The following is a 22,147-nucleotide window of genomic DNA, read 5'->3' as shown; positions in this document are numbered from 1 at the left end:
ACTGAATTGAAAATGATAGAAAGTACTTCTGCAGAACCCTCTTAAAAGCGGCAAGAGTAATGTAGAAGACTTAGGGCCGTTTTCTGAAGTAACCTTTAACTTTAATGCTCACTTTATATTTAAAGGTTGGATTAAAAATAAAGCTATGTCTACAGTTAAGCGTTTTTAGTATTGGTTTTTGACGTATGTATGTTTCTTTGTTGTAAAACAATAAAAAATCGATAATAAAATGATTTACTTTAGACACAATCAGACATTTTAATGCAACCTTTAAATATAAAGTGAGCTTTAAAGTTACAGGTTACTTGAGAAAACGGCCCTTATAGCTTATTTCCACCACAGGCTTAACAGCAATTAAGAGCTCAGAAAACTACAAATAAATCCAACATGGGGTTATCGGGTTTTTTCTTACGTTTTGCTTTTTTCCTTTCGTTTGCTTCTACTTAATAGGTGCAATTACCCCCCTCGAGTTGTAATATTCGTTTTTCAAATGGCTTAAACTGCAGTTAAGGTTTAGTGGAAATCATATCGAGCCCTAACCGCCAAAATAACGTAGGCGACATTTTTTTCAAAATTTTCTTTTTGATGCAGAAATGCATCTAGTTGCTCTAGCAATATTTCTGCGTCAAAAAGAAAATTTTGAAAAAAGTATCGCTTACGTTATTTTGGCGATTAGGGCTCGATATATTAGCCTTCCTTGATTGAATCTGCTCATGTCTGACCGAAGCCATTGTTAACTTCTGCCATGACTCCTGTACAGAACCTACTAAATCTAACAAGAGGAAGTCGCAAATAGAACCAACTAGAAAAACGAATGACCACAAACCCGAACGGAAAGGTTCATTTACTATACTGATGGCTTCAAGACAAGCCATGGCATCGGAAGAGCGGTATTGGATGCACAATTCGAAGTCTCCTTTTGACTAGACTAGGGCAGAATAACTCTGTGCTGAGGTGCATGCAATTGAGACTTGTCTGAGGCAGTATATAGACATTGGGGTAAAAAACAAACATGTTTACGTACACTCTGACAGCAGGGTGGCGCTCTTCGCACTGAAAGTAAACGAGGTCACCACAAAGATGGAATGACGCTGCTTTGGGATTTTTAAACTCATAGCACCTTGAACCGGGGTATTGTTAAGTAATAAGCCATAAAGCATCTAATTTTCCCGTTCGGAAAGGGGCTTCACATACGTCCTTTTCATCGGTCTAACGATGTCTGTTAGGCGGAGTGTTATATCCGCATGAAATAGAGAGAGTAGTATAACTGCGCAGGGAGGGAGGGTAATAGACAAGCAAGGTAATAATAATAAAAAGATTTTCGTTTGATTATTTTGAGAAATCAAAAAGAAAATTTAAATTCCAAAAATACATTGCTCTGAGCTCCAAGACGCTTCTGGAAAAGCTTGCAGTGTGACCAGTTTCACAGTATAGCTACATTAATATGTAAGCTCGGAACGGCCCGACTTTCTGTGTGAACGCACCCTAATGAATTGTATGAGAACTTTTTCATTGGCAGAAGCAGGGATCGAACCGAGATCATACGGAGTGATAGTATGCACTTCTGACAACTCTGCAAGAGCGCCGCCACGTTAACGAGTAAACTGAAGTGTGCGTCTTGATGATATTACACAATTGGAGGGATCTGCAGTTTTATACCGCCTTTATTGAGCATAGAACAATTATTGAGCTTGAGGCCATTTTTAATGAACAATTCTTTTTTTATGTTGCTTTGACTAGTGATCGAAAGTTGGTCCTACGGAGTGGTAGTATCTACGCATCTCTAACCACTCGGCTGCAGCCGCCCTACTACATTATACTTATCTCAAAACGCAAGGTTTCTAGCCATCATAAACTTCAAAACTGGCTGCGTTATTATATCGGCACTAGATTTTCATGAACCGAAAAATTTAAGAAGACAGCTTCACTGCACGTTCATAAATAAACATAGATTTTTTCCTTTCAAATGTGGATATTCTCTAATTTATGCAATTTAGGCACTGCTAAGGAAAAGTAGTTGCTGAGCGGTTTCAATGCACCCCGGACTTTTCAACTTTTTATGTACTCGTAAATATGTGTTTTAGTGTGTGTGTGTGGACATATTTTTGTGTGGGCGAAAGCAGCTGCAGGTAATTTAAATGCCATTCAAGTTGTAAGCTACCTATGCAGATGCTGACAGCGCCGCTTGCTAGAGCTTTCTTAGTTGAAAATTACGCATTCATTATTGTATTTTTCATGCACTTTTCACTTACCTACGCTAAGCAGAGAGAAAATGACAGCTGCAAGCAGCTGTTGCCACATTGGCGCGCGTACATCTGGCTGACGTGAGTGCATCCTGTCGCTCGCGCACTGGCCGGGTGCTATCAGCTATCACTGGACTGCGCGCACACAGCAATTAAAGTTGATGCGGCGATTTATTGTTGTTGTAACAATTGGTGTAGCTGTAATTGGTGTTACTGTTCCTTTTGTTGTTGTTGTTGTTTTACATTATCACAGCAGCACCCGTAGTATGCGTGATATTTGAAAACTTTGTCCGTCACTCAAGCCCTCACACTCATTCACTTGCTCACTCGCTGTCACACAGCTGTCACTTGTGCAGTCAGTTTAACTGCACCTTCACACGGAAGCTTTTTTATCTTCAGTACTCCTTCTGCTTTGCACTGTTGCACTCACTCAGTCGCGAATTTCTTTTTGTTGGCTGCAGCTGGGGTTTTTCGGCTGACTTGCCGCCACTCGCCATATTCGCATTGCGGATTTGTGCTCTAAATTGTTGTCTATTCACATGGAAATCTCGTCACTTCCCTTCACTTCAATGCAATGCACTTAACTTTCAATTCCACTTCGTTCACTCACTGCGACTGCCGCTACCAGCCCAGACTGCTATTGCAACAGAGCGTATGCGATGGCACTTGCCGCGGGAAGTTAGTGGGTTTACGAAGGGAATTATTACGATTGCCAGCCGTTCGTCGGAGTGTCATTCTGCTAGTGTCAGTTTTGATATTTTTTACGCCAGCATAGCAGACACGAACAACTTGCCGCCGCTCGTAGTGGCGGAGCAGAAACCAATAGCCGTATTTGTGCGCCTACAACTTTTGTTTTATTGCTGCGCTACGTAAATATTTGTGTCACATCCTCTCACAAATGGCGACTCTTTATCCGCGCCGTGATACCCATAAATAATATGTAATAAAAATTTGAAAGTAAGCGCAAACAATAACAAAATAGTTGAATAAAATATTTTGTATATTCTTTTATTGAAGCGAATGGGCCGTAAGACCTGCTCTGATTTTCGGTTAAACAGCGTTGCAGGCTGCCTATTTTATGATTGTTTTATGAATTTTCAGTGGCACTTTATAGCGTTGAAAGTTTTTGTTTTCGAAAAGCCATTCCGAGTATGAGCACGACAGTTTATAAGCTACAGTTTTCCCCAGCCCTTATGAAACTTTCGTCAATACACACAGGCGCACACAACAAACTGACTTCAAGTGTTATTGCGAGCTAGTTAGACTGCCACTTTGCCACTTTTATTGCTTTCCTGTTTGTTAGCCCAAACGTTAGCATTTATTTACTTATTTCACTACTTCTGTCCCGCCCTTCGCGGTCCGGGCCTGTTTCACTTGAGCTGTTGTTGCTGGTTCAGTTGTTTTTTACTTTCATCTTTCATTGTTTTCACTACACACTTTGCCCTTTTCAGTTCATTTGCGTAGCTAATGTAGATTTTCTTGCTGCGATTATCGATAAATATTCCTGGCCCTTAAGGATTAGGCAATGCTCCATACTTTCTGCTTATTCGCTTCATCCTACAGCAACAACCTCTGGCCACCTTGGCTTACTTTGGTTATCTCGTCTTTAATTCCACTTTTCTTTTTGCTGCTTGGCTGCATATCGGTTCAACTGTTGTGTTTTATTTGTATTTGTACTGTCTTTTTTTGCTTTCTATTCTACTCGCCCTTTTTTGCACTTACTTTTCCTCTAGTTTACCGTGTTAACATTCTCTAAGGAGCTGCGATTTATTGTTATGGTTCATTTGCTTATTTGCTCACCGAATTTATCTGCAAAGGCATGAAAGAAAAAACGAAAAATTAAATAAATAAAAGGAGCGTTCTTTAGATGGAAAGGTAAAAATATGTAAATATTAAGTCTTTGTTTAGTAATAAATGGTTGTACTTTTGTTGGGCTAAGCAAACTAGGATTTTCTTGCCAATTTATTACCTAGCGGTCCTGGTGGGATTCCATGATTGATTAAGCATTGGCAGTGCATATCTATGTAAAACATAAATTTTTTGTGATTTATTATTAAAACTGTTCAGGTGGTTTGTACATATATTTGTTTTAAGGATCTAAAAATTTTTCTGGTTAAGTAATTTCAAAAGCATAGCAATTTTACTCCACGGGGAGTTATTTTAAATATTCAAATCTTTTTACATAAATTCACATAAAACATTTACATTTTTACCCTTATGCGAGAGAATGACTGGATGAAGGAAGTAAAAAGGATTGCGAAACTTACCGAAACATTTAGCTTTGATAAATATTTGAAATATGGACCCAAAAAACCAGTTCATACACACATACATACGAGTACTAAGTGTGCAGTTTTGGGCAATGAAAGGAAAATAAGCAAATACCAGTCCAAAACTTCCTACTAAAATCAACCAAGACCCACCAAAATTTTATTTAAGTTTTTAATTAATTTTTAATGTCAAGTTTTTCATTTTACTGTACAGACTTACACAAATGTTTATCTCTTTACAGATACATACATACGTACATATGTATCATTATTATTATTATTACTACGTCGGGAATACACGCACTGCGACCTAAGAAGATCTGTTGTGCTTAACCCTAATAGTAATCACTCCAATCTTATTCTCTTTAAGAAGTTAGGCACTTTGGAGGGCGCCATGTTTAAAATTTTGGATGAAGAAGACAATCGTTCCTGATTGTGTACCAGTCTGCTATTTATGATACGTGGGCAATAGAATATGCTCTGGGGTTTCTTCCACCAGGTCACAAAAGGCTTTCGTTGCCTTCAAACCCTTCATGTCCCGGAACCCACCACAGCGTTACGTTATTGTGAGCTTCCAAGTGGTTCAACAAAGTTTTACAGCTTTCCACAAAACAGTCTAAGGCCTTTAACCTGCCTGACTATCGGACATAATATTCAATTTGGCCCCATTTGTCCTTCTACATAGACTTTGTTTGCGAAGACTTTCGCCTGGAATTTAGTTGTGTATGTGTAAATTGGCAAACTTTCTGGAATTTCGGTCCAAATACGCCTGCCCCAGTACCCTCGTCGTCCATCTTTTATCCGTCGGTATACCATGCTTGGCACAGTCGTAGGGCGCCCCAGCAGGCCTCTTTTTCAAATAGAATTGACAAAGGAGGAATGCCTGTAATGACATCCAGGGCATCCGTTAGACAGGTGCCCATAGCTTCTGTAGTGGCCACGCGGACTAGTCGGAATGGCTTACTAAAGGTGGAACCCGCCCTTACTTGCAAAGCTTTTGGATAGCACCAAGTCAGTGCCGCATATGTGACAACGGGTCTTACGACCATATTGGAAGACCAATAGGTTAGTTTTGCTGATATTCCTCAAGCCTTACAATGAAGTCTCTGTCAGGTAGACAATGGTGGACCCCACCGGTGAAATATTCATGTAAACAAGGTTGCTAAAATGTTTGGACGTACATATGGTCGTGCAACTTACCAAAATCCAATCTAGCCTACCAACCTACCAAATGAAAAAAAAAACTTCCAGTTTTGGTAGGAAAAGCCCATGTTTGGCAACACGGGTCGGAACTAAGGCCGCTAATTTTAACGTGGAATAGTAAAAGATTGGCGCTTACACATATGTATGTATTTTAGTGTTTGGCCAAACTTCTCCTCCGATTTGTGGCGTACGCCTTGATGATGCCACACAGGAGGACCTACAATTTTACGCCGACTCCGAATGGCGATTGTAGTTTTACTAGAAGCTGTTTTACATGGCATAAATACACTTCGACGTTTTCCATTGCCTGCCGGGAAGCCACCGCTATTAGAAAAAATCCGTTTATGTTTTTTCTTTAATTTTTTGATGCTGGATTGAACCGAGCTTGAACTCAAGCCCTGCGGAGTGGTAACGCGCATTGGTCACCATTACAACACAGCGGCCGCTGTATAATTTGTGATATCATTAAGAGCAACTTCAAGTTAAAAACTAAAGCGCGTATCGCAAATTTCATTCGTGCAGAAAAGCCCCTAGAGGGCGCGCAGAGTTCTTCGTACTTACTGAGGCTTAACGAAGAAAGTATTGAGCCATTGAAAAAATGGACAACAAGCTGCTTTTCGGGGTGAGAACAGCGAAACTAAAAATATTTCGCTCCAATGAGCCGATTCCAGAGGCTGATATCGAGGATGCCAACCGCCTCAAGGTTACCACGAACGAAGAGGTCGCTGATGGTGCCAACCAGGTGCTGGCAGGCATAGGGCCAGTTAATAATGCCGAGAAAGTCGATGAAGGTGGTCCAGGCAAATCTTAGGCACTCTAAGGCTGCCTCGGACAAGCTCCTGGTCTTCCTAAGGGAGGAAGACATCGACATCTCGTTGACACAGGAACCTTGGATAAGGGACCTAGAGGTTAAGAAACTCACCGGCGCCCGCTATAACCTCTTCTACACTAGTATATCTGGTAAACCCCGCGCATAGTAAAGCTTTCTTATGTTCCAATTTCAGCTCACCGGATAATACAGTCGTCAACTTGGAGTTGATGAATAAACAAAACTGTCTTATATCATCCGTATACTTGGCGCACGACAGGCCGTGTCCGCCACAGGAAGTCGTCACTTTACAAGGGCTAGAAGGAGCTAGTCGAGTGTTACTCGGCTGCGATGCTAATTCACGACATACATTATGGGGCAGCTCGGAAAGCAACGAAAGAGGTGAGTCGCTATTTCAATTTTTTTATTGATTCTACATTTAGGATTTGTAATAGAGGTAGTACTCCCACCTTCATATTTCCTATACCCCTGATTTTTGCTGTCGGGAAGAGGTCCCAGACCTAACTCTGCTGACCGAGGGGAGAATAAAAGTCAATAAATGGAGAGTATCCGACGAAGAGACCCTCTCGGACCACCGTCGAATACTCTTTGAGCTAAATATTGCTTCGGATACGGCTACTCCCTTTAGAAACCCTCGTAAAACAGATTGGGACTTATTTCAAAAGGTTATTGGAAAAGAATTGAAGAAACTACCAGTTGAAGACATTTCTACAAGGGCGAGCTGGACGCCAGAGTGGACAGCCTGAATAAGGCCTTCGGAAAGGCCCTTACGAGGCTTGTCCGCTGAGGTATGGCAAGAAAGCGCGCACACCTTGGTGGAATGAGAACCTTACAGTGCTACGGAAGCAAGTAAGAAAATCCTTCAACGAATGCTACAGGATTAAGGTATGGGACCTATACAGAGAGAACCTAACGAAATACAAAAATGCGATACGGGACGCCAAGAAGGCGTCCTGGAACGAATTTTGCGAATCCATCGAGGATACCAAGGAATCTGCAACATATATAAAAAGGTCAGATGGTTCGTGGACTGAGTCGGCTGGGGAGTCGCTGGATATCCTTCTGAATACACATTTTCCAGTGTGCAAAATCGATGTAGTGGAGACCGATGCCCCAGACCATATACCAACCCTCTCCGAGGACCTCTTAGAAGAGCTACTAGAGAGGGAAGAGATAAAATTTGCTATCTTCAGCTTCTCACCCTATAAATCACCGGGTATGGACGGAATACTAATACTACCAGTCACGCTTCAGAAAGCTTCTGAGATGGTCATTCCAGTCCTAGAAACAATTTCTAGAGGATGCCTTATAATGAACCACGTTCCGTTAAGCTGGAGGAAGATTAAGGCAATTTTTATTCCTAAAGCGGGCAAACGGGGCCATAACCATGCTAAAGTTTTTCGACCAATAAGCCTAATGTCCTTCGTGCTCAAGACGTTTGAGATGCTGTTAGATCTGTATGTTAGGGACAAGACGTCCAATTTATCATGCTCTAACATGCGTAATTGAAAGGGAAGTCAACGGGGACTGCCCTACATGAAGTGGTACGTACAATTGAGAGTTCGCTCTACTATAAACAATTTACAATGGCGTCCTTTATAGACATCGAGGGGGCCTTTAATAATGTCAGTGTAGATTCCATCCATGAGTCACTTATGGAAAAAGGGATTGACCACTGTGTCCGGACTTGGATAGTGTCTCTGCTAAGGAGCAGATTTCGGGTACTTGCAGGGCTTAACTGTGTTTACGGATGAGTCGAGGATGGAATGCGGGATTGGAGCTGGGGTCTTCATTGAGCAATATAACCTAAAATTATCCTTCCGCCTACGAGACTATGCAAGCATTTTCCTGGCCGAAACGTTTGTTATTAAGGAGGCAGTAAGGCATCCTCTCGGATAGCCAGGCGGCTATTCAGGCACTTTCTTCTAACTATGTTAGATCTCAGCTAGTGGATGAATATAGGAGAGAGCTGGCCTATATTTCTGATCAATACGAAATTACCCTAATATGGATCCCAGGACATAGGGGCATCTACGGAAACGAGGCAGCGGACGAACTAGCAAGGAGCGGCTCCGCACTGGATGTGTCCCACGCGGTGGACATGGGCGCCTCGCTCAGGGAGATTAAGACAAAAAATACCGAAATTTATCATTCGAAGGCCAGGCAGAGGTGGAACTGCACAGGATCCTACAGAATTTCCCGGCAGTTCTGGGTGTCTTACAACCCACTCAAAACCAAAGCTCTCTTAGGAATGAGCCAAAAAAATGCCTACAAACTTACTGCAGTGTGCACAGGGCACTGGCTCGTTGGGGTACATGCCGAAAGGATAGGACCNAGGTGGAACTGCACAGGATCCTACAGAATTTCCCGGCAGTTCTGGGTGTCTTACAACCCACTCAAAACCAAAGCTCTCTTAGGAATGAGCCAAAAAAATGCCTACAAACTTACTGCAGTGTGCACAGGGCACTGGCTCGTTGGGGTACATGCCGAAAGGATAGGACCGCCCTTCAATAGGTTCTGTCGCAGCTGCGATGACCCGGGCTCAAAGGAGACAGTCGAACACTTGCTGTGCGAGTGTCCAGCCCCCGCAAGGATGAGGCCAAAGACACTCGGCAAACCATTCCTGCAGAATATTTCAGAGTGCAGCTGCTTCTCTCTGTATGACGTACTGAAATTTAGTAAAGCCGCCAAATGGCTTTAGGTTGCACGAGCTGTGGAATCAAAATGGCAAACTTGCTAATTGCTTGTCACGTGAGTGACAATCCACTTAAACCAACCAACCATTTATCGAAATACTGCCAAAAAGCTAACTACAATTTGGTTATTTTTAACAACTGATAATTTTTCACTGCAGGGTCGGAAAGAGTTCTCATTAAGGGAGCATTTTTACAGCAATTTCTTTAATTCTTTTCTTTAAGGGAAAGGTGTTACCTCACAGGTTGACCCATTCTAATTTTGTTTAACAGGTCTATTCTGCGCTGGTAATAAAAAGTTTATAACCGGTAAATAAAGTTCCTGTCAATTTTTACACCTTTTTCGCATTTTGTGTACTCTTGTAACTGGTAAATTTTGTTACCATCTCATAAGCTGGTAACAAATTATTGCCCCGTGAAATATGCAATGCCATGATTTTCACAATTCTTCATAGCTGAATTGCTGAATATTTTAACTGCATTACCAACGTACCTAGAATCGCGGTGACAAGAACTGGTAATACAATTTTCCGGTTACAAAATCTTCGTACCTGTAAATCGGATCATTTGATCGTGAAGAGATTAATCTTTAATTTTTTATTAGAATCGATGTCGGTATTTCTTTTGCTCAAAAATTACTTGCTATTTTTTAATTGGTCATACAATTTTTTTTTTTATAAACGTTATAAATTTTTTTTTACATATTACTGGTATCTCAATAACTTTAAATTCTCGTTTTGCGCTAGAATTGTTGTACGTTCTGTCAACAATTATTTGCAGAAAAAAAATTACATCGAGACGAAAGCTATTCAAGCTTTTATCTTGACGCCCAATAGCAGGCAAGGCAAACTTCGTCCCGCTAAAACTTTTTTTTATTTAAACCTTGTGGTCCAATATTTTTGCCAACAATTCCCATACACGACTTCCAATGACACACTTACTTCTTCTGATTATGGTGTCAAAGGACCATTCCATTGCAGCTGCGGGTCACTGTCGTTCCTGAGTACATCCTACATTAATTCGCGACGAATGCACTCGAAACCGTAAAACGATACGCTACGCTGAGTATATAAAGTTAGATTTCACCGTGCTTATACTTCCTTACTTATTTCTTTTCTATAAATAAGCATTTACACCGTTTCTGGTGAGCTCAATCTTTTTAAGCTGTAATTTAATCGCCCCTATTATCATATTTCCCATTGCCACGTACTGAGTACGTCTAGTTGTTATATATGTATGTATGTATGTATGCATTCTAATAATTGAATTACATAATGAACATTAAATATTTGCTTAGTTGTGGGGAACAAATCTTATAGCAACCGCAACCGCAGCCTATATCTAAAATCACACCCTAAAAATGTAACTATGCCTTTTAACTGTCTTCCGGCTACAACAGACCTTCCTCTTTCATTATAAAAGGTTGTAAGTTTTTCACACTACAGTTCGCGCTTCAATTCTTTCGACACTTTCGGCTCTGTGCGCAAGCAACAAGCACGAACCCAGAGAGAAACGATTTGTTCTAAATGCATATAAATATATATTTATTCTTAAGAGTATATAATCTAGTTATACCATTTGGCAAATATAATGTGGATTTATGTATGTATGTATGTTCATATATATATGTACATATATGCTTGTTTTTAAAGAGGATTTTAAAATTATCACTTTCGGTTTCCGTCTGTACGTATGTATGTACATACATATATCGTGTCTAACACTCCTAAGATTGCGATTGCTCGATTTAGAAATTCCTCACCCTTAATTTTACATTTTTAATGGACTTTTGAGAAACTATTTCAAAAGATGAGTCGAAAGGTTCTTTGTAGCATTGCAAAACATACACACGACCTGACCTGACATAAGGTTCAGCGATGTATGTAATGTTATCATTTTACGTTAGTAACTTTTCCAAGTGATTTAAATTTTTACAAGTCATTTAATTAAAACATTTTCTTAAATAAGTATAAGTACACATATAAATATGTATGTATGTATGTATGTAAAAGCATCTGAACGTGTTTAAACGATTTTCTCTATGATGGTAAGACATATAGGATGTTTATGTTCATACACTGAATGTTTGTGTGTATGTGTGTTTTGCATACACACACACATATCTAAGTGTGTTAATATATACAAAAGCAGTTAAAAGTGATAAGATTGTCTATGCTGTTTTTGATTATCATATGCCTCTGGGCTTGAACATATATGTACATAACATTCACCCAATTTGCACTCTCCCCTCTCACCCTCCACGTTCATCAAATTCCCACAGCCTTAAGTGTTGACATCCTTTTGCTTTGCTTGCTTTTGTTGGTGTTGCTGTTTGTTTCTTTCCACCACCACATGCATGCTTACTTAGGTTGACACCCACACAGCTTCTTGGAAATGCGATGTTTTCCCTAGGATATTTCACCAGCCTTCGCCGCAACTTTGCTTTGTTCCTCCACTTCCCCGGGGAAATTTATCTTAATGTTATTTCAAAACTTTCACTTGCAGAATTATTTTCTCTTTACTTAAACGAAAGTTAACACAACTAAAGACATTACACAACAGATTACGTGTCTATTGGAACAAACCCATTTTCTAAGAGAAATATTCACTTGTATGTGTCTGTCAAGTGTTTTGGTGTGCGTCAGTCAGTCGAGGTTCCCTTAAATAACTTGGCTTCCAGTGGCGAAAGTTCTTTTTTAGTACAAATAAATAGTAGCAAATTGTTATGATGTTGCTGTTTATATATAAAGATTGTGTTTTACCTATTTGCCCCACCAAATAAATATTTTTGTATTTTTCTCGCTCGTATGCAGTCAGATATGGCTTAGTTATTTATTAAAATACACACATACATATTACAGTGGTTCAAAAAAATTTTTTCTTGGAAATTCAAAAACGCTACCTCATATTATTGTTATGTGTGACAAAAAAAGAGAAACGTGTTTTTTTATTTTGAAAAAAAAAAGTTTCTTAAAGGTCGCGCTGGTTGGTTTTTTTATAAAACGCTGATGTTCTCTATTTCTTTATTTTCTTGACATGTTAAAATGCAGCTAAAGATTTGTTTTTTACATATAATTACTCTGGTATTATTGGGGAACATTCCATTAATTACATACCTGTCTTGGGCAGTTAGAATGGGCCTAGTGCCCGAAAATATTCTCTTAAAAAGAGACTAGTATAATTAAAACGTTGATACTGAACGATTTACGCATTGTCATGGGGTGGAACCTGTTACCAGGGGGTTTCTGGGGTTGCTTATTAGGGATCTGAAGTCAGTTTTTCGAAATTCAAAATGGTGGATCTAATATGGCGATCAAACAAAAAAAAAGTACTAAAATTAAAAGATTGATACTGAACGTTTTAAACATTGTCAAGGGTTAAAACACGTTTCCAGTAGGTTTCTGGGGCTGCTGATTATGAATCTGATGTCAGATTTTCAAAATTCAAATGACCACTATTGGAAACAACTTTGTTATTTTGTGTTTGATTTTAGTCGGAAACTGTGCTCCTACCCAGGCCCTGCGGAATGGTAGCGCACATAAAAATTCTTCAAACAAATTTCTGGACTCACTTAAAAGTAGGCTTTAGTTTTGTAAGAACTTATTCCCTAAAAGATTATTCAATTACTCGCGAAATTAAACTGCTTTCTTCCTTCGAATAACTACACTGTGTAGAAGTGAAAATTAACTCGGAATGTCACAAAGCACACAGTATCTACATATGTGCCTAATTGAGCAATACAAATTTGAATAGTTAAAGTCCCAAATACACCATCAAAATCTGGACTATGAGTCATAAAACCGTTTTCGAGGGCTTATAGTCTTTTTGCCCATAAATTTAACACTTCTGAAACGATCAATTTTAACATATGTAAATATTGCTGAAAAGAGCATTTATATTCGCTTACAACGACATGTGACTTGCATTAAAATAATAATAAAAATTGGCGTGTCGAATACGGCACAACCTGTTTTTCTCTGAGACAAAATCCGGATATCAGAGAGAAAAACCAAAATGCAATTTCACTATATTTGGTCCATATTTTCATATATATTGATTGTTTCGACTGTTTTGAAATTTTTTGGTTTTTGTCGCACGGTTTATTTTATGATGCATTGAGACTTAAGAATTTTAATATGTGTTCGCACGTTGAGCAATTCTTTTGTTACCATATTGCCTCTTTAATAGTAAATAGCTTGACGTTATAAATGCAAGCAATGTATGATGGCTTATATTTGTAAAACATAACTTATTAAAAAAAAATATCTTCGATAAGCAATAACTTGAACGATCAAATTAAATATATATATATCTGAAATATGCATAAAGCCATAGAAGTTAATCTCTCTCGTGTATAATATCAAGTCATATAATTTCAAATATACTTAAACTAGCTCATATTTACGAACTTATCCTGCATCAATAAGGCGGTCAATTTTCCGTTAAGGACTAGTACTTCACTGCTTAAAATTTGACTGGTCAGAATTGGACATTTGCTTGCATCGAAAATGTCAGCCTTCGACCAGTCCCCAAGGAACCGGCCTAGAGATAGACGAAAAGTACAGTTTGGCAGTGACAGGGTGGTGTTGTCTTGCAATTCAATAAAAAAAAAATTTAAAGAACACCACCCTGTAAATGTCCCAATCGTTTGGTCTGGCCTTGATACAAAGTGAACATTTGAACACACATTTACAAGCGTGGCTGTAGCTCAGTGCGCAGAGAGTCTTGCCACTATTTGTTAGCTTTCAGGAGGGTCCGGATTCAAATGCCGTCAGAAGGAACATGGTTATAAAATGATAATTTTTGTTTTGTGTTTTCGAATTATGAAAAAGCGTCTGCGAAGTGCAGAACGGAATCTTATTCCAACGAAAAAAATCTCCAAAATTGGACTACTCTAGGACTATCTTACGGTCATTGTTGATTGGACCGGTCCTTTGTAAATGACACGCCAATGCTAAAAATGGCAGTTAAAACCATTTTAAGGGGAATTATGAGGGACTAGTGCTGGTAACAATAGGGACTATCTGAGGGCTAACCTAGGGTGAGTCTGAATTGATGCAGGGTACATACTCGTATACTTACACTATGCAGATGTGTAAATATATGTATGTGTATATATGCATGTGAAATTGTGTACACGAACACATTGAGATGCATTTAAACATTAGCTTATGCATAGTTTCATTTGATTTTATACACGGACAATTTTTAATTATTTATTCAGCATCACTTGTACATACATACATAAATATGTACTTAAGTATACGTGCTTTACATGCACATATATTAGACTGCATCACTCCCCATACAAAAAAATAGGTACTGCTTTTCCATTGGAACTACAAAATCTATTATATTTTAAGACGTCCACCCAAATATTTCGGAAAAGTATTAAAATTTAAGCGAGCTGGACCGATTTGAAAATACTTCCAAAAATGGAGTTTTTCATGAATAAAAATAGTTTCTTGAAAATGTGTTTTTGAAAAAAACCCCTCAAATGACAAAACGGTTTAAGCTTAAAAAATTTACATAGAAATATTAAAAAAATTTGAACGAAATCGTAGTAATGAGATTTTTTATGCTGTTTTTTAACTTTTTTCAAGGATTGCTGTAAGAAAAACTGGAATAACTGAACCTAAACTCTTCCCAGTTGACCCAGTTATTTAAGTTTTTCGTAAACCAAACTTTGAAAAAAGTAAAAAAAAGCATCAAAAACATCATTATTACGATTCCGTTGAAAAGATTTTGAAATATTTTTATGGAGATTTTTTAAATTCTTTTTGGTTGTTTGTGTTTCCGACAGGGTAAGAGTATGATGTATTGTGGAACGATTTTCCGTCATCCCTTGTCAAATTTGGTTTGGAGACAAACCGGTTTCGTTATCGTTCGAACGAAAAATGACACTGAAGATGGCGCAACGCCGAAACCGGTTTGTCTCCAAACCAAATTTGACAAGAGATTTTTTAAGCCTAATCTGTTTTGTCATCTAAGGGGACTTTTTTCAAAAAGTTCTTTAAGAAAATATTTTTATTTATAGAAAAATTCATTTCTGGAGGTATTTTCAAATCGTTCCAGCGCGCCTAAATCTTAATATTTTTCCGAAATATTTTGGTGGATGTCTTAACATATAATAAATTGTATAATCCCCGTGGAAAAATCGCCACATTTTTGGTGATACAGTCTAATATACATACAGATATACATATTCAACAGAGAATTAGCAATTTAGGATTTGTGGGTCAGAATAACAATATTCGCTTAATTCCATTTCACCAGAAACGAAGCGCCAATTTAAAGCTTTAACCGAGTGTCAACCGACTATCTGCTTTGAGCCATTTACGAACGTGCATATCTACATACACACATTCCTTCGACCCTGCAAAAACCGTTGGACCATGTAGTCTATTTGTGGTATATTGGAGTACTTACAAAAGTGTCCCTTTGTCATGCTGTAGCGGACCAGCTCGTGTCTCTGTGTGATTGAAGTTGAAGCATTTGAAAGCACATTTGCATGTCTGGCTGTAGCTGAACGTGTAGGGATGCTCGCTGTTAGTTGTTAGCTCCCGGCACGTTCGGGTTCGAATGCCGTCAGAGGAAACATGTAATTTTTAATTTTTGTTTTTGATTTTTATTAATTTCGAAAAAGCATCTGAGAAGTGAAGAACAAAAGCGTATACAAACGATAAAGTATAAAAACAATGCCATTGTTAATATGCTGGAGTAGGTAGTATATGGTCCTGCCCTAGGACATCGAAATCTTAATTGGACCATATTTTTTATATGAATTGTGGTAAATTTTGGAGTACTCCTTGGTCCTTAGTGGATACTCTTTACACGCATGCATGGAATAGTCGCGATTTTTGCAGGGTAAATTTTTGAAAAACTCCCATGGTCCTCTGCAATAACGACACAATTCAGAATTGATAAATTCAAATGCCTCCTACTGTTAAGTGGCTTATGCCTCCAATCCTTGTCTCAGCCGTGACTAATTCTTAATAAAGTAAGCAGTAAGATTACTGCAGTTAGTCGTAGGGATTCAGAAATTCACTATATATTAAGTTAATATTCAAAGTCTGTCCTTTTTTTCCTATATCGCAAATTTAAAGCTGAATTTCCATACATGTAGTCTCTTTTCCCTACTATTGGCATCACTGGATGCCACCTCAGCCATGACGACAGCGTTAATAGCAGCAGCAGAGTCGGCTATAGCAACAACAACAAAAGGAGACATTCCTGCTGTAGCAGCCGAGGCAGAGCATTATCGTCCGGCACCAAAAGGCAGGCAGTCAGTGCAGTGGTGCCGTGATTTGAGTGTAGATGTGGCGGTGTGGTGAGAGAGTGAAGTGCCCACAATGCATTTGCTCTGCTTTGTTTGTCGCCATGTCAGTCTTGCACTGCCCCTGGTTTGACGAGCAGATTCATCGCTAATGTGATTTGGCTGAGCGTTTATTCCCCACAAACATTCGTGTACATTAGGGTTGTCGCTTTGGGCTTTTCCTACCAAAATTGGTAGGATTTTTGCTCGTTGTTAGGATGGGAGGACGCTCAACATTTTGGTAGATTTCTTTGCTCATATAGCAGAAACAATTTTTTTTTTTTGCTGTAGTGTCACTTTGTCAGCACTATGAGAAGGCTTACCAATATCAGTTTTACCCTCAGTATGTTTCTTGGATTGGTTCCACGCTTTGCCGCTACGTATAAGTAGGCAAGTTTGTAAATTAGGTATTTTTCTTTGAAATGCAATTGCGAATAGATAAAAATAAATGTATTTAATCCTGTAAAACGCATATTTCTCGATTAAAAGAAGTGGTAGGAAAGACGCCATTTTGGTAGGTTTATGAATAAGGTCTTGGTAGGAACGAAAATTTTTCAGTGTTAACCCTGATGTACATCTGTACTAACAGTATTCGTATTTGTTCGTATGTTTGCGCTTCTTCTTTACGTTTGTACTTAGCATCAAATCAGGGCAATGGCAGCAAGCTGCGAAGCTTTGATGGCGACCGAAATGTCACGGTACGGCAAAGAAGGCATATACATACATATACGCATACATATGTACATACCCTGCAGTAAAATTTATAGAGACGGTCTGTTAAAGCGCTAGTTCCACCCTATCTATTTCAGAACTATCTCCGAACTAGATCAAACCGGCTGCAGAGAGGGACAGCTGAAACTTTCGGCATGCTAGTTGCGCGCTGTTGAGAAGTAAATGCACAAATTCTCACTTCTCGTACAATACGAAAATAGCTGAGCGGGAAGACCTCCGACTCTAACATCATTGGTTGCGAGTTCAAATCGCGATCGAGGCAGTTGTGATTTTCAGATTTAGTAAATTTAAAATAGAAGGGAAAATTATCAAATTTAATATAAACAAGTAAAAAAGCCCAAGTTTTGGGTTAAACCGAATAATCAGATACCGGCGCAATTATTAAATATAGTTTTTTTTTCACCTATCCGAAATCTGCCGCTACGTGGTAAGCAGGGGTGGTTTATCCCTATTTCAAACATCTTCGATAAACTTATNACAACATTTCCGAAGAAATTCGGGCTATTCCGGCCGAAATGCTCGAAAAAGTTGCCCAAAATTGGACTTTCCGAATGGACCACCTAAGACGCAGCCGCGGTCAACATTTAAATGAAATTATCTTCAAAAAGTAAATGTCATGGACCAATCTAACGTTTCAAATAAAGAACCGATGAGATTTTGCAAATTTTATGCGTTTTTTTTAAAAAAAAAGGTATCAAGCTCTTAAAAAATCACCCGTTATATGTTGGCGGTATCACGCCCACTTTCCAAAATTCTATAATAATGTTACTTCGTTTCAAGGGATTGTTGCTTGTATCAATTTTGAGTAAATTAGCGTCCCTAAATTTCGAGATGTCGAAGTTGCAAGCATTTCTGAAATTTACCGTTATATGAATAGTGGGCAAAATTTGGGTCCGATTTCAATAATTTTCATTGTTTTGCTTTTGAGTGGAAAGTACAATAATCATTCCGGTTACCGAGATACACTTATGTGGTCATAGAGGGCGGTGCCACGATATAGTATCTGCTGATTTATCGAAAATTTTGCATTTCTCTAAATAACCGTTGCATGGGATGTGGGCGCGGTTATTGTCCGATTTTAAACATTTTCAGCTGTTTGGTATGCTGTACCAAGGCTAACAACTGTGCCACGTGTCCAAAATGGAACCAGTTCAGAACTAGTTCTGCAGAAGTCGGCAATTTCCACTTCGTACGACCATGTAAAAAGAGACAGTTGAAAGCATTGCGTTGGATTGCGTAGATCGAGAACCAGTACCGCCTCCACGCGATTTACTATAAATATACTTATACACAAACAGGCATTCATATTCATAGCAGCGCACTCGCTTTCGTTTGCTCGCCTAATGGCGTATACGGTGATAGCGGCGGCGGCGATGGCGCTGACGACAAAAACTAGGCCACTGGTTCCAGTGTTGGTGACATTAATGCGCCTGAATTTATGCAGTTGACATTCACTGCTGTCGAGATAATGCAAGCATATGCAAAATTTATGAAATGCGCAACAGTAGAAGCGACGACAATGGTGGTGGAAAGTTAACGACAGTGGCATGCAAATGGGAAAGATGTGCCTGAAATATGTTAACACTAGAAACACGGACAGGGGCAATGGACCCATTTTCATATTTGGCCGCCAATATTTCTTTAGCCAGTTAATTTGTTAAATTTGTATTTCGTGGCTTTTATTAAAAATGCGTAAGATTTATTATAAAAGCATTCCAACTTTATTGATGTGTTGCAAAGCAAATAGTCTACCTATGTAACTAAAAAGATGTATACGGGTCATTTGAGCCTATTGGCAAACAGGTATTTTAAGAAGAAATAAGAAAATTTAAATTGTATGTTATTCTTAAAATTAACAAACAGTTTTTAAATTAAAATTATAAGTTTCTTCTTAAATGAGTGGGTCAAATGACGACTGTCAGGCTTTCATGAAATATGACTAAGGAAGAATATTACTCATACGCCATGTATATTGAAATCATATGTATGCATAGGAATGTTAATCCCGAGATCTCGGTCTTGTTTAGGTCCCAAAAATCGGGATTTTCGTTATTTGTCAATTGCACTGATTGCAGAATTATAAACTTCATTTTCTTGACCAGTATTTGCTATATTTATTTTTTTATTTAATGCCTAGCCAATTATACATTAAACACCGTGCGATAGTAAATTATACACACAAAAATATAGTAAAATGATAGATATGTACATGCTACTAACACCGCGCCCTCTCAACAATTTTGTAAGAACATTTCTTTTTACAGTTGTTAACAGTTTTTAAATTTTTTTCAATATGTAATTTCCTTAAACGCATACCACAGTGCAATGAGCGAACCAAAAAGAGGGGCAAAAGTGCAAAAATTTGAAATGTGCGAAATGAAAAGCGTAGCAGTGGAAAATTAAGAAGGAAAAACTAAAAAAAAGGGGCACAAAAAAGCGCAACGTAAAACGCGTCGTTATACTTACCCGTACAAATAAAAGAGATATGTACATATGTATGTATTAATTTACCCATACACCTCCATCATATTATATCCAGTACATATAAATTTGAATATACACTTAAGGTCCTTTGCAAAATATAATATGCCCGAAATTGTAAAAGTAAAGTAGAAAAATTTGCAACAGCAAAAAGCATGATTAGTTAAAAATTATTAAAGCTAAGACACAGAGTATAGTTGCATGCTTTAATCAGCACTAACTTTCACAATTCACTTGCTCCTTTCACGCATGCGAGTAGAATTTAAAAATCTTACAGAGGCATCATTCACTAGCAAGTTATGCTGAAAGCTTGTAGTTGGCCGTAGAAAGTAATTGAGTTACACACATACATACATACAGTGGCTCAAACAAATGACCATGTGTTGATTTTTTTTTTTTTATATATTCGCAATGTTTTTCGAGCAAATTTTTTTGTTATCTTTCTATAAAAATACCGTCCAAGCTATAACCAAAAACCTATACATACGTAAATCACGGTTTCGAAGCTTATGCAAAATTTAGGAAAATTCAACAAGTTTTCGTCAAAATTTAAACTTTTTAATCTGAATCTTTAAAACATTTTTGAGTGCGTAGTTTTATAGCCCATACAATTTTAGTCTAATAAAATGCATTTTCAACCGGCTAAAAATTCGTCGGCAAAAAAGTCTCAAATGGCATGTAATCAATGTATTCTTACAGTTTCGAGCATTTTAATTGATCCTGGAATATTATGTTGGCCTCGAAATGAAAAAAAAACTAATTTTCTTACGTGTAATTCCTATTGGAAAACTAAAGGCTCGCGGCAGCACTTCTTACAATTGTCCCAGAGAGGTGAGATTCATGGAGGACCATTGCGTCTTGAGTCTTATTCCGGTCGCGTTGCAGGATTTTTTTATGATATACTGTACATACATATTGAACATCCGTGCACATGCCACTTGCTTTGATTTCATTATGCACAATTTTTCCCCGACACAGCTGGTGAAATAAATTTACCTGGATTTTAAATGAAGAGTTCAGGAAAAATAGCATCGCCCGACAAGAAATGTTGCCGTGATCTTGAGTTGTATAAAAAGTTTTAAACATATGTAGGATATTTTAAGCATATGTATTTATTTGCTATTCTTGCGTCAAGGGATTCAGAGCCGAAAAATACATCATAGATTTTAGTTCATTGTAGATAAATATGTGTGTTTTTTTGACCTGCTCGACCAGCATGTAATGAAGTTGAAAAAAAAAATCCTAAAATATATAATTCGGTTCGGAATTGCATATCTGCACGAAATAACAACAAAAATATATTTTTAAAGCTTTTTAAAAATTTCATGACATAATAGTTTTAGCTAAAATAATAAGAACCCTCTATTTTTAAAGGTAATTTAAAAAGGAAAGGTAATTTTTTTCCAACGAGGCTCTTTTCCCTGAATTCTCTATCTGAAAGTCCCTAAAATACTATAAAATTAAAATTTTCCCTAGCTGTTCTCGTTCTAAACATAATAGATTTTGTCACAAAAAAGTAACTTTTCCACACTGTGCGGCGTTTTTAGTTAAATGCCCTTCTGCTGATGAACTGCCGCTCTGGAGCGCACAAACGAATATCTTCGAAACACTGTTTTTCATAATGTAGACCGAATCTAGACATATTACACTGTGGAACAAAAATGAACTTTAAAAAAACTTAGAGTGCGCATTATCAGGTTTGATAGCTGTTGGTCATATGTTCGTATGCCTTATACTCAGTTTTACTTAATTCATTCTCGAGAAAAAAAAAATCATGATCCAAAAATCTGAGTAAAGCGGCCAATTCTTTTCTCCAAATTTTACAAATTCATCGTTTTTGGCCTATATTTTCTTTGTATGCTATTTTAAAAAAATATAGCACAACAAATTATAAATTTTTAAAATTTGCGGAAAAGAAATTTGACCACTTTATGACTCAGTAGTTGTTTTTAAATTCTATTATGTCCTTGGTAAGTAATCCACCGGTTTTCGTACAAAGCAGAATTCCGAAGAAAAATGGGGTAAGGCATTTCTATATTAAGGTAACGAATGTATTTTATGAATAATGCACTCCACCTCGGTAAGTGCAATAACTCGATAAAAGGAACTAATTCGGTTTTTATTAGTTGAAAGTCAAAATAGCAGAAGAAGCTATTGAAGCTATCAACAAAAATCTGAAAAAAATACGAAATGAACCCAATGGAGATATTCGGTTACGTAGCTATTTTCTTTTTCGAGCAGAGATTATCGTATCTTTTGATAAAGTTCAAAACATTTGCAAGAAAATCGTGATAACAAGGAAAAAGCTTTTTCAAGGTTTTCAACTAACTAACTTTTCAACTAAGGACGAAATCAGGGCATTCAATATTTTTACAGTTTTT

The 22,147-nt window shown here is 37.9% G+C and overlaps 1 protein-coding gene across 1 annotated transcript in view; it reads right to left on the bottom strand.

Annotated features, from left to right (window-relative positions):
- Positions 1-4,048, bottom strand: part of dpr11 (defective proboscis extension response 11) — a 163,066-nt gene extending 159,018 nt beyond the window's left edge. Inside the window, exon 1 of the mRNA XM_017610960.1 lies at positions 2,253-4,048. Within this exon, the coding sequence (XP_017466449.1) occupies positions 2,253-2,334 (82 nt within the window). The 5' untranslated portion in view covers positions 2,335-4,048. The remainder of the gene's footprint in view (positions 1-2,252) is intronic.
- Between the last annotated feature and the right edge of the window lie 18,099 nt (positions 4,049-22,147).

This window comes from Rhagoletis zephyria, unplaced genomic scaffold, assembly GCF_001687245.7.
Source record: "Rhagoletis zephyria isolate East Lansing unplaced genomic scaffold, Rhagoletis_zephyria_1.1 Rzeph_scaffold_00356, whole genome shotgun sequence".
Taxonomy (NCBI): Eukaryota; Metazoa; Arthropoda; class Insecta; order Diptera; family Tephritidae; genus Rhagoletis; species Rhagoletis zephyria.
Note: the sequence above shows the minus strand (reverse complement) of the source record. Positions and strands in the feature narration are given on the sequence as shown.